Below are 17,419 nucleotides of genomic sequence, written 5' to 3' on the forward strand. Positions count from 1 at the left end.
GTATTTCTTTTATTGTAAAAATGCAGCAAGTTTTCTGAAGGTTAGGGTTAAATTACAGTATATATAACCTGCAGTAAATTAAAACAGTATAATTAACAATTTCCCCATTTAGAAAAATAAACGTGTGTATGTGTGTACCTCTACAATCCTGTCTCCTGTCTTTAGTGTGCCGTTGCGTCCTGCTGGACTGTCCTCCAAGATGTGTTTAATAAAGATACCCCGCATCACTTCCCCGTTGCTAAGGCGACTGCCCATGCCTCGACCACCAACAATACTGATGCCCAGAGATTTCCCTGCTTCCCTGTGCAACTCCACTCTGAACAAACACACACATAACATTCAATTAACAACACATTTTCCAAAACATTCTAAATTTACATTACTTTCCTGATTAGTTGTACAACTTATTTTCTTATCTCTTTTCAACAATATTTATAGTATTATTTATGCACTATAACCCATTCATGCAATCAAGAGCTATTTTCACATTTCTTACTGTTATAAAGCCACATTCTGTGTGTTTTCTTTGCATATTTTCCAAGTTTTGTTAGAAAAAAAATGTAGTGGCATGTGGGATATGACTCTCTGATTGCCGGCCAAGAGATTTAACCACAAAGTTTATGTTTAATAACTTCAGTCTGGCATTTTAAAATTCAATTTTTGATCCAATTCTGAGCCAATATTTTGTCAGTCGGACCAATTTTGCCAATATAAAGTCCCACAACTGATGAACATATTCACGGTCAATTTTGTTGCTGTGTTAGAATCAAATCAGTTAGCATATGAAAAATCTTTTGACAAATTTCGCCAGCTCAATCACAAGATAATCAGGCCAAAATTTGGAGAAGATCTTATGAAAGATTGAGAATGAGATTTAAATGATATATGGCAACGAAAATCCAAAGAATTTCAAATTTAGTTAAATATTTGGTGCTAAATGATCTTTCTTTTCTTGCCCCTCTTTACATTAAAATAAATACATTTTCAATATAAAGCTGCATATTGAAAATGTATTTATTTTAATGTAAAAATATCATGTAAAATGTACAATAAGGGGCAAGAAAATACATTAACAATCTTAAAAATGTGGAGAAATGCCAAATGTTTTTTTTTTTTATTGTTATATATATTTTGACTAAGAACTGCTGTGATTGACTGGCCAAGCTGTTTTCCTGCCTACGTCTCAAAACGCTGCTATAGGGTTGCGGTTTAAATCATAAATGGATAGAATGAATATGAATATTTTGGACAATATAAATATATTTATAAATGTATATTGACCATATTTAAAATGGCCAAAAAATATACAAGGAGATATACCAAACTAAAACTTATTGAAAAATATGTATGGAATATATATTAGGGCTGTGCAAAAGTTAATTGCGATTAATCGCATCCAAAATAAAAGTCTGTTTTACATAATATATTTGTGTGTGCTGTATATAATTATTTTGTATATATAAATACCTATGCATGCATGCATATATTTAAGAATTATTTGCTCTTAAATTCTGTATATATATATAAATACATAATCTATATTATATAAATATAAATATTTTATATAGGAATAACACATTTTCTTAAACATATACATGCATGTGTGTGTATTTATATATACAAAATATTTATATACAGCACACACAAATATATATGTAAACACAGACTTTTATTTTGGATGCGATTAATGGCAATTAACTTTTGCACAGCCCTAATATATATATATATATATATATATATATATATATATATATATATATATATATATATATACAGTATATATATATATATATATATATATATATATACAGTATATATATATATATATATATACACAAAAAATTCTGTATGTTATTGAATACTATATATATATATATATATATATATATTGACTGTGTCAAATTCAAGACTATGTTCAGTCAATGGTGCAAAAGTTATATGAAAGGTCCAATTTTTTATTGAGTGGCAGTAAAGGGTTTGAGAGTGATACCCTAAAATTGGTCAGACTGATGTTCAGACCCTCTGTAATGAATGCATTAAACTTTGCTCCAAACGGTTTTAAGGAAGAATAATAAGAATACTAACAATGTTAGTGTAACTTTTATATTTGTGCTTACCTCCTTGGTAGATTCCAGTTGTTGGATGCTGCTGTCTGTCGTTCACTCTCCTGTCCCTCTCCATCTTCCCTCTCTGGAAGATCTGAGACTGTCTGACTAAACACACAAACACAAAACTCTCATTTTATGACCATTTTATGGCTTTTTACCATGAGTCAATGAAGCTGACAGGAGAAAGTGTGTGAGGTATACATACAGTTGAGTGTTTTTGCCATCAGCGAGATCATCACTCTGGAGCTGCTGGCTTGCCCTGTATTCCTCTAAATATTCTGCAGGTACATACGTGATTCTGCACACACAATCACATGACTCATAAGCTTGTGATAATATTTTACTCATCAGACCTGTCATCCATACTACTGGAATCAAACTTTGAAGAAATGCGCTGAGCTCAATCATCAGCGTTATGCAACATTTTGCAATAAATGCTTTCAATTGAGCCAATTTAGTGTATTTTGGTTTATCAGAATTATGGGTAATGTGCAATGTTATCCGCCTATCTCTGCCCAAGGTGAAATCATAATGAAATCTAGCAATGTTATTGTCAACAAGAGCCACTGTTTTATTAGTTAGTAAATGAATGTGTAACAGCAAAAAAAAAAATATTTTGCATTATCCAAGAATTAAATCAGTGTGTTTCTGATCAGGAGTAAACAAAGAAATAGTTTATTTGCTTCATCAGTCCATGGTAAGTGAAGATGACAGATCTAATGTAGGTAAATCAAATCTTGTTTTGAACAATTCATGCATGCAGGCAGAGAGATCAAGACATTAGGTTGGCACATCGATGTGAATCAAATATTCATTATCTCCACGTTCATTGAAATGCTTCATTAATGAATGAGAATCGATGGCTGGAAATCAAATCATTACCATGAGAGAGAAAGATGTTAGTCGAAGATGAACAACACAGTACACAAGATGTTAGGAAGAAATGACGGCCTGGAATGTTAACGATGGAAAAACAGCCTCTTGAGAACAAGTATGCATGTTACCAAGGAAACTACAACCTGCTCTAACACTGCTTGATACAGATGTAACGTTCTTGACTTTGACTAAAATGTGAGTGTTTAACTTTTTCCCCATCAGATTTGTTTTAAGTTGCCAGCCGCCAGAAGTGTTTCTGATCATTTTCACAAAAATTTCACGGCCCACAGAATATTTAAGTGTAATATCTCTATTTTCCACCAAGGTGGAAAATTGTCTTTGCTTGTATGAATATCTGAACATGCAATATACTAAAAAAAATATACTATTCTTTTTTTTATCAACACTTGAATGTGGGTAAGTTTCTTTAAAAGAAAGCTACATTTCGAACAAAAAGCTGAGAAAATATTTAAAAAAAAAGATTACAAAGTGCATAAGCAATGCTTTAATCGTTTGTTTCTGCTCCTTTTGTCTCTGTTTTGATCTGGAGTTTGATCTTGGAGATTTTTCAGAAGATGTGTGATAGCGCCCCCTACTGTATGACGGTGAAAATACAGAAAGCAGGGGAAAGAGTTAAACACTAGTTGGGTCAAATCCATTATACGGTCCAATTATGTCTGTTTCAAAATTTGTCTTCAAACACCTGTAAAAATATGAGTAAAAAATTAATTATTCTCCGAGCCAAGCTTAATGTGAAGATACGACTATAAGAAAGCCATGAACTTTCTTTCGAGGTTCAATTTCAAGAAAAAGTTTAACCACTGTGATCAATCTGTATTTTTGAACTTCTATTTAGTGATGCTAGTGGTGTAGACCTTACACACTTCAGCTTTAAGTTAACATGAATTGTAAATCATTTTGCTACTTTGTACTATGTTCACAGGTGCTGAACTAACTGGCAATGTATTAAGAATTTTTGTCAGGTGTTTCTTCACTATTTAATTTCTCTAGTTAAAATGTTTTGAAGAAAACAAGTTTTTGAAAATATGTTTTAATTGTCACATGATTCTTCAGAAATAATTCTAACATGCTGATTTGCTGCTCAAGAAAAGTTCCATTTCAATGTTGAAAATAGTTGTTTCATATTTTCGTGGAAACCTTGTTACATTATTTCAGGATTTCTTGATGAATATGTTAAAAAGTTAATAAAAACATCATTTATTTGTAATAGGACATATATTTTAACATTATAAATGCCTGTAACTTTTTATGTGTATAACATTTTAATGCATTCTTGCTGAATAATTTTTTTTTGTACATAAAATCCTTCATCTAAGTATAATAAGTATAATATTTCAATGATATACAAAAGTGACTATTATTTTATTTATCCGTACTAAATTGTAAGCAGGAAGGCTTTGAATTTCTGTATTTGATGATTGTATTATTATTATTTTTTTTTTTTTACATTTTTATTTCTATCATCATGTCCATTAAAGTATACAGTAGATGAAGTGGGTCGTCTTCCCTTTGGTCGTTTTCCCTATATATATATATATATATATATACAGCATATATACACAGTAAATATAATATCATTTTAAATATAATATAATGTAAAATTTTAAAAAGTAAAAAAATAAAACAAATAAAAAGGTACTGCATAATAGAAATGACCCTAGGAATGATCATTTGCACTCAGCAGAAGAAAGTCATACAGGTTTGGAAAGACATGAAGGTAAGTAAATTATGACAGAACTATCCCTTTAGTGCTGTTGTCAGTCGTTAAGCTTGAGTGCGATTACAACAGAATGGAAGGAGGAACAACCAGACTTTTTAGATAAACCTCTGTAGAGACAGCCCAAAATGCAGAACGAAACGAATGCAAGCGGGGAGTGAGGACAGACAGTGTAAATCAAGCCCAGATGAAGGGAGTACTCACACAGAGATGGGACTGTGCTCTTCCCCCGCAGCACCTGTGGATCTGGAAACGTGAAGAGCAGTTTATGGACGGCAGCCGACACAAATGCGGCTGCCATCAGGATGCAAAATAAAGCAACTTACTAGTTATTATAGCTAGTACAAGCTCTCTGCTGCGAAACGAGTTCTGCATTGGGTTCCCTCGAAAAAAAGAAGTGCACTTAAGTGTATTTTAGTGAGTATTTTTGCGTACTTAAAAAACTGCTATTGCAGATAATATTAATTAAATAAAAGGCCACTTAAGTGTACTTAAGGAGTGTACACTTTAATGACTGTTTCTTAACACACTTAAGTACACTTTTAAAAAGTGCACTGTAATAATGTCAAATTAAAAATATATATATATATTTTAAAGTAATCCAAATTTATGTTTTAATAATCATTTGTCGTGCTTTAAAGAAATACACTTATTTTGATGTGTTGACTAACATGCTAAAGTAAAGTACTTGATTAGAATTTTAATTGCATTGTGTCTATATCACATATAAAGTTAATACTGTATATTCTAAATGTAATAAATTCCAGTTTCATCATTACAAATTTGCAATTACAATCAATTATATTATAATAATATACTTAATATGTGACATACAAGTTTTAATAGAAATTAAATTAAGATGTATTTTAGTGTACCATAAATATTTGTCAGTACATACAGTAGTAGACTTTACCAATATTACACATTTTCAAAAAATAACAGAATTATGAAATTACATAAAGAGGCACTTAAGCACAGCCAATTGCATTTAATATATATGTATTTGTAATTAATTTTCATATAATTGCAATTAATGTTCACTTAAAGGGATACTTCAGGATTTACCATTAAACATTGGATTAGTAGAAAACCTGTAGTATTTTTGAATTACCATGCTTTCCACCCTCATATCCCCCTGAGACAAGAGATATATGTATTTTTGTCTTGAAAAAAATCGTCATTTTGCTTCATCTGAGGATTTTTTTTTGGCCTGAGGCTAAAGACTACAGTCAGTAGTAGGGGCTGTCCCGCATCTTTTCAACCCGCCCATAGAGGGTGGGTTCTCACTCACAGAATGTACACATAGTCCTGTTCGCTACAGTAAACATAATCAATGACGACTAGAGAACGCAAAAGCCGAATCCCGGACATTTTGGACGATCTCAAAACACATTATCGAGCAGACACATCACGGAGACTAACTAGTAGCCTATAGACTTGTTGTTATACTGCATTCTGTTACCGGTAGGCGTGGCCTCCTAGGGCAGTGAAGCAAGTGCATTCTGGGAGTTGTTGTGTTTCCTTCACATAAGCCAAAAATACATTTTCTAGCTTTTCTCAGTCTAGAAAGCTCCAAATTCAAAAATTATTCATAAATAATTTCTTCTACAAAAATGACCCATTTTAAATACACATTCATCTTTCTAGAGGTGAAGTATCCCATTAAGTGTTAGAAAACATAACATTCAGTTTGCACTTAAGTATATTCTTTTAAAGTATGCTAAAGTGTACTTCTTTTTCACTAGGGTTCTGGATCACCATTGGGCACTGATAAGCATACATGTGCTGGTTTGTGAGTAATGTCTTATGAATGTTTGTTTAACCTTTTATTGTAAATGTAAATTCTGGAGTTCTGGTGAAAGTTAATGGCTCTATTAAATTGGCAGTACTCATAAAAAGCAATCAACCATAACCCCTGACCATACATGCACTTCATGCGATATTCATGCAATATTGCGATTCAATATTGAAGTACCATCATAATGCAACACAACTGACACGCAGTCTCAAAACCAGGGTTTCTGCAGGTATCTTCAAATGAAATTTAATGCCTTTTTAATGCCTTTTTAATGCCATTTAAAAAAAAATAATGCCATACACGACCCATGACTAACCACGGATATATATATATATATATATATATATATATATATATTAGGGGTGTAACGGTACACAAAAATCACGGTTCGGTACGTACCTCGGTTTTAAAGTCACGGTTCGGTACATTTTCGATACAGCAAAAAGAAAGAAATGCCAGAGAAATTTACTATTTGTTTAAAGAAAAAATATTTTTAAATAAGTGTGAGTTTTCCTAGATCTTGAAACTTTCAGGTTTATAAATGGGGGTCATCTTTGAAGGATGAACAAATAATGTTTTGGTCATCACGTTAAAAATAACATTTAAATATATATTTATTTATATAATATTTGAATTGTGAAGAGCTGGAAAAAGATGTGTGAAGTACTTGAAAGCATTTCACCATTCTAGCCAAACTGGTTCCAGTTAGTGTTACTATATTAAATCCATGGTGAATGTTGCTGGTCTGTGGACGTAAAGTACTAGTTCATTCACGGCACAATGTTTCTCCTGGTTTCCATGACAGCGCTGTTTGATCTAATAGAGATCTACGGTTAATAACGGAGAAATGTGAATGCTTCTCACTAGATCTCGCAGCGATGTTATTACCTCAGTGGCGAATTCAAATGTTTTCTTTACCGGATCTCTTAGCGCTGTGAAGTAACAGTGTTGCTTGATCGAGATCGGCTCGCGCTGCACAGATGTTGCTGGTCCGAACTGATAAACGATCCGTGAAGCACATAACGAGTAGCGCAGTTTCGTTCTGCTTTCATTACGCTTGCCATTTGATGTTGCGCAACGTTGTGTTGGCCGCGTCAGCACGAATTTTGCTGGCAGGAAAAATGGTCCAAGCAATCGTTCGGTTTGTATGCGTACCGAACCGGAAGCTTAAAATACAAATTATTAATTATGAAGGCTATATTCAAATAAATTTGTATAAAATTCTCTTCAAAACTATAAAAAAAATTTAATGCCTGTAAGAATCAAATTTAATGCTTTTTAATGCCTTTTAAGGCCTTAATTTTCGCAAAATCCATTTAATGACTTTTAATGCTTTTTAATGCCCCGCGGAAACCCTGAAAACGTATTACCAGACACAGGAAGAACAGCAAGATGCACAGTAACATACAAATATGCCTGTGTGCATATGTGGCAAGTTCTCCTGGGACGCTGAAGTTTATTCTGTCGTCCCTCTGTCATTCTTAATCGTGTGTGTACACAACGGTCAGACTAGACCTGACAGAAAAGGCCCGTTCACACCAAGAAAAATAACTATTACTTATAATAGTAATATAATTAATAATATAATTATACTATAATAATATTATATTATCTTATATATACTGCAATTAATATAATTATCTTACATATAACTATAAGATAATTATATTAGCGTCCAGCAGCAGACAATATCGTTCTGTTTATTATAAGCGCGTGGTTGTCTGCCGCTTTAAATGCTCGAGATCATTACAGTAGGATGGATTCTGATTGGCTGGATAAAATCGTTCTGAAAGTGATCGATATTGATAATGATATATTGTTTCTCTGTGTCGTTATCGTTATAGCACTGGTGTGAACTCTGCTATTGAACAATTTTTAGAACTAATATTTTTATCGTTATCTTTATAGTTATCGTTCTTGGTGTGAACGGGCCTTTACACCACTGTTAAAATATTTCTTATTACTATCAATGTTGAAAAGAGTTTTTGTCAAGATTCTTTGATGAATAGAAAAGTTTAAAAGTGCTCCACTTATTTGAAATACCCTCACCTAAAGGATTATTAGGAACACCTGTTTAATTTCCCATTAATGCAAATTATTTAATCAACCAATCACATGGCAGTTGCTTCAATGCATTTAGGGGTGTGGTCCTGGTCAAGACAATCTCTTAAACTCCAAACTGAATGTCAGAATAGGAAAGAAAGGTGATTTAAGCAATTTTGAGCGTGGCATGGTTGTTGGTGCGAGACAGGCCGGTCTGAGTATTTCACAATCTGCTCCGTTACTGGGATTGTCACGCTCAACCATTTCTAAAGTTTACAAAGAATGGTGTGAAAAGGGAAAAACATCCAGTATGCGGCAGTGCTATGGGCGAAAATGCCTTATTGATGCTAGAGGTCAGAGGAGAATGGGCCGACTGATTCAAGCTGATAGAAGAGCAACTAATCTAAAATAACCACTCGTTAAAACCGAGGTATGCAGCAAAGCATTTGTGAAGCCACAACACGCAAAACCTTGATGCGGATGGGCTACAACAGCATAAAACCCCACCGGGTACCACTCATCTCCACTACAAATAGGAAAAAGAGGCTACAATTTGTAAGAGCTCACCAAAATTGGACAGTTGAAGACTGGAAAAATGTTGCCTGGTCTGAGTCTCGATTTTTTTTGAGACATTCAGATGGTAGTTCAGAGTTGGAATTTGGCCTAAACAGAATGAGAACATGGATCCATTATGCCTTGTAACCACTGTGCAGGCTGGTGGTGGTGGTGTAATGGTGTGGGGGATGTTTTCTTGGCACACTTTAGGCCCCTTAGTGCCAATTGGGCATCGTTTAAATACCACGGCCTACCTGAGCATTGTTTCGGACCATGTCCATCCCTTTATGGCCACCATGTACCCATCCTCTGATCGCTAATTCCAGCAGGATAATGCACCATGTTACAAAGCTCAAATCATTTCAAATTGGTTTCTTGAACATAACAACGAGTTGACTGTACTAAAATGGCCCCCACAGTCACCAGATCTCAACCCAATAGAGCATCTTTGGGATGTGGTGGAACGGGAGCTTCGTGCCCTGGATGTGCATCCCACAAATCTCCATCAACTGCAAGATGCTATCCTATCAATATGGGCGAACATTTCTAATGAATGCTTTCAGCACCTTGTTGAACCAATGCCATGTAGAATTAAGGCAGTTCTGAAGGCGAAACACAGTATAAGTAGGCCTATGGTGTTCCTAATAATCCTTTAGGTGAGTGTATAAATCATTTGTAACATTATAAATGTATTTACTGTCACTTTTGATACATTTTGTCAATCAGTAATTTATTCGAATAAAATTTTACGCATCTCAAACTTGAGCAGTAGTGTATGTTCAGTGATATGAATATAAACGATTTATATTTACATTTACATTTATTCATTTAGCTGACGCTTTTATCCAAAGCGACGTACAATTGCTATATATGTCAGAGGTCGCACGCCTCTGGAGCAAGTGTCTTGCTCAGGGACACATTGGTGTCTCACAGTGGATTCAAACCTGGGTCTCTCACACCAAAGGTATGTGTCTTATCCACTGCGCCGTCACCACCCCATCACTGCCTTTTAAAGTAACTTTTAACAGCGATTCAACATTCATTTGGTGGCTTTCCTCAGCAAATATTGATAAATGTGATTTTTTAAAAATTCGAATCAGTATATTTTATAATTCATGAGATATTTTTAATTAAAGAATTAACAGCAATAGAGAATTCTTTTTTTTTTGTCAGACAACTGAAATCCTCTTTTTCGATGACGTAAAACAATAAAACACAAGCCCTTTCTGAAGGGAATGTAATTATACGTGTCAAGGAACAAAAATAAAGAGAGTTTGATTTCTGCATGAGAAGTTGAACGGAAGCTAAACTTAAATGCCTGAATCAGGGTTTGTTTGAACATCTCACCCCATGTCTGGTCCGATCAGAGAGTGTCTGCGCAGCATGGCTCGCGCCTGCGCGTTGGTCAGATTTCCTGTCAGTTCTCCGTTGATGGCCAGAATAAGATCTCCGACCCCGAGTCGTCCATCCCGGCTGATGGAGCCTCCATGAATGATGCTGCGGATCAGCATACCTGCTCCATCCTTCAGCGCACACACTGTCATTCCTGAAACACACGCGAGTATACAATTTGCTCTCTTGCAAATAAAATGGGTTAAATAAATAGGTAACATGCCCTATATGAATTTTAGTATTATAGTAGTATAATACTAATAATATTTTATTATTATAGTAGTAGTAAGTATAGTATTATTGTCATGTGGGTGGCTGTATAAACATACACAAAGATAAAGATATATGCAAAAAGGCAATATTTAATAAATCCACAGGTTAATCCACAAGAACAGATAACATCCAACACATCCTTTAACTGATGACACCGGACACTGAACTGAAACAGAACCAAACATACAAGTGATAATGATGATGATAATGAGTGAACAGCTGAAATTAATTATGGCTCGTTTCCACTGAGTGGTACGGTACGGTACAGTTCGGTTCGGTACGCAATTATTTGCGTTTCCACTGTGAAAAGTTGTGAATGGTACCAAAAAGCCGAACCGTACCACTTTTTGGGTACCCTTCCGTTGGGGTACCTAGCACAGTGAAAGGGTACTAAAAGGTGAAGCAGAGTATCGTCACTCGCGCGTGCTACAAGGGCATTAGAAGCATACAGTTGAAATATAATTCTACTGTTATTGTGTCACGAAATGTAGTTTTAAGAGTTTTTCAGGCGAGAAAGTAGTTTTTTAAAGATCAAATCTGTGGTTTATTTATAGATGTTTGATAATTTGACTGAGATCGATTCCAAGCGATCACCGGATAAGATCATTCGTCTTGTATAAACCTAACAGGTGATCTTTAGTCTCGTGAATCTATAATTCGTTCCCTGGCCAATAGTTTTGGCAGAAGGCTACGTGAAGTTTCATATCTTTGAGCGCAGAATTTGTATATTTCACTGACTGAATTGTTTCTTGATGTTATTTAAGCTTTACTGTATTTTTTACCTTTTACATATACTTTTATAATGGCTATTGATAAAACTGAACTTCAACAAAAAGAGATAGTTTTGTCTTTTTTTTTTTTACAAGATCGTCTGTGTTCTTTATTGCAACATTTGTACCAATGCATGCGATATGCAATACATTACGTTACATATTGCCTGGAATATGTTTTTATTTTAAAATTTAAACGAAAAGAGGCAGGGTTCTTTTATATTTAGTTTTGTTATAAATATATAACGTTACATATGCAGTGGTAATCAATAGGCTATGTGTTGCCTGAACCACATTTATGTGCTTTAGAATGTTTAAAATATATTGAAATGAAATCGAAAAGAAGCAGAGTGGTGTTTTATTACACATTTCGTTTTATTGTTGCCTAAAATGAACATACAGAGATAACCGGAGTCGCAGAGCCAGAGCGAGCTCAGTGTCGTGTTCAAGTGATGCTGTTATTGTTATTAGTGATGCTCAGTGATGCTGTTATTGTTATTGCATAATTGTTATAATATGAACGCGCTGTTCAATTAACAGCATTACTGGACCCGCGTCCTCGGGATCATTCTCCTGAGTCGGACTTTGCGTTGGCTTCTTGGAAACGCCTAAAGCCAGCGCTTGTTTCTAGTGACAAACAGGCCGCGAAGCAAGAACAAGATCTGCTGTCTGTCATCCATTGTTGTTTACTATGTCGCTTTCTTCGCGCGAAAATGACGTCGATCGCTTCTTTCCAGCATACCACGCCTATCAAGTAAGGGTACTGTTGGCGGTGGAAACGCAAGCCTGATCACGGTGTACCCGACCCGACCCGTACTGTCCCGTACCGTACCGCACCCCTCAGTGGAAACGAGCCATTAGTGTCCGTGACAAGAAATGAGTGACCATGCCAGACAATGATGAAACACAAAAAAACTTCTTTAAAAAAAGAAATAAAAAAATACAAATAATAAAAGTATCACTTTGCAATGCATAGGCAGATATTTTAGTGGGAATTATGAACCCCTTACACATAGATGCTCTGCTCCAAAACCTATTGAGCTGCCTACAAACGCAGCATTGTAGTTAAAGTGCATTTAAATGAACCATTTTGCCCAACATTTGTGTGTTTAAACTTTTCTGCTTATGAGGGTATTGCATGGCTATCTTGGTCTAACTTGAGCAACACTTAGTAGTGGCGGTGCATGGTAAAAAAAATCCTCTGCCAGGAATATAAATGCTTTAATTTAGAATCTTCAAGAAACAGAGAGCATTAACAACTGTGACATTAAAAAAAGAGTCAGGTTCTAAAGGGACGGTAAGCACCCCCAAATGAATGCGAGAGTTCCTTCAGATTAAATTTTAATAACCTACTAGTCTATTTTGGCAAAGCAGACTCCTTCGGATTGCTGCTCTGGGATAAAGCTGTCCCTAACTGCTGGTGTACGATCCTGCAGCCAAATCCAAATCTTAATAATTAGTGAAAAGCGAAATGCTCACTGTAGAGCAGTGGCTGGAAAAAACTTCATATTTTCGACTTCCTATTTTTAGTTTGTATTCGACTTTTGCACAGCAAAATTTTATGGTTGAAATGTAGGCATCTTAAAAAAAAAAATCCATGGTATCTTGAATTTCGTATGAAATCGAAATTTTCAATATTCAGTGTAATATTGACACACGGAATCATTGTGTTGACCAATTACAGTTGAAAGCAACTTGGTTTGGAAGTGACCTCAGTGTGAGTGGTGCTTTGTTCAATGCTACACCATTTACAGTATACAGTGGAGTTTCTTTACTAATAAGCTAATAGATAATAACTGTGTGTTGTTTGCCATTTCAAAAAGGGTGTTTCTGAAACTAGTCTGGGGACATATTCATTTACACACAACATAACAGCCCTTGTGAAAAAGAATTGCGCTTGATTTTACTTTTTGTGAACTTTTAGAGTACTTCTTGAAATCTTGAAAGTAAATTTGAAATCTGTTATAAGTACTCTATTTTAAAAAATGCTGGTTTACTTCTATTTCACAAGGGAATCCTCATTCCCATTCTCATACCTAGACTGGAGCTGCCCTTGACCACAGTGATGGTCCTCTCGAAAGTGCTCCCCGCAGTGACGTTTAGCTGCTGGGTCTCATCTAGGGTTTTAGCAGGAATTAAATCTTCTTCCTGTGAGGAAAAAAAGATTAGAATCCTCATCAAAAACAACATCAGTCAAGGACACAGTGTGATGAAAGAGGTTAGTAGGATGAGGTCGGATTTTAAGGGTCTTGTGGGGAGGCAAGAAGGATGGGAACAGAATGGCAATACTAGATTAGCAATAATGAGTGGTGCTTGACTTGACTTTCAAAACTCGCCACCAAAATGTTGGAGTAGGTCTGGTGACTTTTCCAGTATTTACTATTACTAAGGTATTTTGAGTGGGTTCAAAGGTTTGATGGCAGTAATAGGGCAGCACGATTTGGGGGAAATCTAATTGCGATTCTTTAAATAAAATTGTGAATTAAAAAGCATTTTTTAAAATTTCAGGCTAGCTGTGCTTGTTCGTAGGCCAAGCATTATGTAATTATGTATCAGTAATAAAAAAGAAGAATTATTGCTATTGTAATAATTCACTCAAAAATAAAATTGAGTATTTAATAATAATAATAATAATTGTACATAATTATACATTTCATATATATATATATATATATATATATATATATACATATATATATATATATATACATACACTACCGGTTCAAAAGAAGTCTCTTCTGCTCACCAAGGCTGCAATTATTTGATTAAAAAAAACAAAAAACAAAAAAAAAACCCAGTAATATTGTGAAATATTATTACAATTTAAAACAGCAGTTTTCTATGTGAATATATAGTGAAGTGTAATTTATCAAAGCTGAATTTACAGCATCATTACTCCAGTCTTCAGTGTCACATGATCCTACAGAAATTGTTATAATATGATGCTCAAGAAACATTTATGATTATTATCCATGTTGAAAACTGTTTTTTACATTTCTATTTCAGGATTCTTTGATGAATAGAAAGTTCAAAAGAACAGAATTGATCTGAAATGGAAAGCTTTTGTAACATTAATCACTACCATTCAAAAGTTTGGGGTCAGTAAGAATTTATTTTTTTATTTTTGGGGGAAAGAAATTAGAAAATACTTTTATTCATCAAAGATGAGTTTTGGGGGAACTACACGACTGTTTTCAACATTGAAAATAATAATTTATGTTTTTTGAGCATAAAATCAACATATTAGAATGATTTCTGAAGGATCATGTGACACTGAAAACTGATGTGTAATCAGCAACAGTAATGATGTTGAAAATTCAGCTTTCAAATTACATTTTAAAATATATTAAAATAGAAAACAGTCATTTTAAATTGTCGTAATATTTCACAATATTACTGTTTGTCAGTAGCCTTGGTGAGCAGAAGAGACTTAAAAAATCTTACTGATCTAAAACTTTTGACCGGTAGTGTATATATATTAAAAATAAAATATGATTTAAAATAAAAATATTACTATTATTATTATTACAAAAAATGTAATAAGAAATACTGTCATTGTAATAGTTCACTGTAAAATATTAAGTATGAAGTATTTAAAAAATTATAATAATAATGATAACTATTGTAATTATTATTATTACTAAAATATTAAAATAAGAGATATTGCTATTGTAATATTTCACTGTAAAATAAATGTAAGAAAAATATAATGTAAAATAAAAATGATACTAATATTTATGGCCATCTTCTTTTCTTTTTCCAATCGTTTTAGGTCGGAAACCTTCGGAAGCCCTTGAAGCTTCTTTTGAGGACAATAGTCGTTAAGTTTTTCTAATTCCATGTTTGAAAAGATGGTTGATTCATGAGCGCACACATTTCCAAACCTGCAGCACATGCAGAGATGGAGCTTGTGTGGAGAGGCTCTGAGATGCTGCAAACACCAGATCGTGATTCAAATAACAAAGAGCCTTCAGTCTGAAACACGTACTGCATATATTTATTTAATTAAATCACAGTCTTTATGATTCAATAAGTACACAAAGCCATATCGCGATTTCGGATTATCGGGAACATTGCTTGAAGATTACTTACAAATTGTAGTCAGTTACTGATTCTAAATTAGCCTACATGACAAAAATTGTAGTTAGTAATATAATCTAGATTACTCATTTTTGGTAATGTATTAATTCTGACTACATTTGATTACGTTTGACCTAACTCTTTTTAAATCATAAAAATTAAAATGAATAATTTTAAAATAAAATCAATAAAAACATTTATTTAAAAAAGTGTTTTTGCTGCATGTCATGTGACCATTAACAACAGAGGCCCGTGAACTTCATTTTTTTATTATTTATTATTATTATTGACTTACTTCAAGAAAAGGGTTCTTCAAGAAAAATTTTTAAGTTTAAGAGGTTCATCAGACAAATAAGTTGTGAAATCCCTGCATTGCATGTAAATATGAAATGACGTGAATTTGTACATTTGAATGTGTATGAAAAACAAAAGCCTTTTAAAAACAGTAATGCATGCCATGGTTAAATGACTCATTGAGTGATAATACAAATAATAATGTGTTTGTAAGGAGCTGATTAGATGTGCAATGTTTCAATGTTGAGAAAACACTTTTTAAAAGTGAATAATAATCTAATTACAAGTACTTAATTTTTGGAATATGATTACATGTAATCAATTACTACCCAGCGCTGTGTATAGATAATCCATGAAAGATTCTGTTTAAGAAAAACCCTGGTTAAGACAAACATCTGCAGTTTTCTTTACAAAAATAATCAGTTGATTTATATCTACAATTAGAGTCAAATCAGAGGCAGATAATCTCCTGATAAACAGTGGTGTTAATGACCTGCTGAAGTGCAATAACGCTAGAGAGCAGTCACTGGTGAGAGCCAGGGGAGATTGTTTATGAATGTAGCCATGATTCATACTGCTGTAATTGAGTTCGCTCGTGCAGAATGATTCAAGAGGGACCGAATCACTCAGCTATGAATCTGAGCCGAGACATCCCAAAGCAGGAGCCATAAAAACACAGATAAAGCACAACTGATGGGTCTCGAAACAATAAAGTCGCAAATTACAGAACAGAGAGCTGTTGGGCCTGTGGCATGCTGGTCTGGAGAGAATTTTCCTTAACAGTGGGAGTGAATGGAGCTGTTAAGCAAATGACATGCAAAGAGGTATCGGGGTAATTTACCATCAGAAATTTATCTGGGAAAAATACAAATTGGCAAGATTTTTCCTTCCACATCACAATGTGAAAGCACATGCTGTTTATCTCCAAGCATTCTTGAATGGCTTTTAAATGCCACAGGGTCAAAAGTGACACGAGACATAGGTGCACGTTTTTATATTCTATTTATATGCTATTAGCAGGGATGGCAAGTTTTGAAATAATTGTGGAAATTCTATATGTCGCTTAAGGTGAAAACAGTCAACTTAGAATTTACTAATTGTCATCGTTTTATTTGTTTATTATATTTCTTGTCACTGTATTAGTATGTCGAGAAACATTCACTCCTTCTCAAGACTTGAGAGGTTTTTTGTTAAAGGGATACTTCACCTCTGGAAAAATTAATGTGTATTAAAAATGGGTCATTTATGTAGAAGAAATGTGAAATTATTTTTGAATTTGGAGCTTTCTAGACTGAGAAAAGCCATAAAATGTATTTTTGGCTTATGTGGATGAAAGACAACAACTCCCAGAATGCACTTGCTTCACTGCCCTAGGAGGCCACGCCTACCGATAACAGAGCACAGTAGTTAAACAACAAGTCTATAGGCTACTAGTGAGTCTCCATGATGAGTCTGCCCGAAAATGTGTTTTGAGATCGCCCAAAATGTCCGG

At 34.1% G+C, this 17,419-nt stretch overlaps 1 protein-coding gene across 9 annotated transcripts in view; it reads right to left on the minus strand.

Annotated features, from left to right (window-relative positions):
- mpdz (multiple PDZ domain crumbs cell polarity complex component) overlaps positions 1 to 17,419 on the minus strand; it is a 114,480-nt gene that overhangs the window by 39,165 nt on the left and 57,896 nt on the right. For 8 of the 9 annotated variants that reach the window (XM_089125294.1, XM_089125333.1, XM_089125362.1 and 5 more), the window contains 6 exons: positions 13,590 to 13,701; positions 10,466 to 10,664; positions 4,927 to 4,968; positions 2,314 to 2,406; positions 2,118 to 2,213; positions 139 to 316 (listed from right to left, as the gene is read on the minus strand). In XM_089125294.1, coding sequence (XP_088981420.1) covers positions 139 to 316; positions 2,118 to 2,213; positions 2,314 to 2,406; positions 4,927 to 4,968; positions 10,466 to 10,664; positions 13,590 to 13,701 — 720 coding nt within the window. The remainder of the gene's footprint in view (positions 1 to 138; positions 317 to 2,117; positions 2,214 to 2,313; positions 2,407 to 4,926; positions 4,969 to 10,465; positions 10,665 to 13,589; positions 13,702 to 17,419) is intronic. The other variant, XM_089125235.1, reaches the window with a different exon arrangement.

Source organism: Pimephales promelas, chromosome 1 (genome assembly GCF_988280905.1).
Source record: "Pimephales promelas chromosome 1, fPimPro1.hap1.1, whole genome shotgun sequence".
Classification (NCBI taxonomy): domain Eukaryota; kingdom Metazoa; phylum Chordata; class Actinopteri; order Cypriniformes; family Leuciscidae; genus Pimephales; species Pimephales promelas.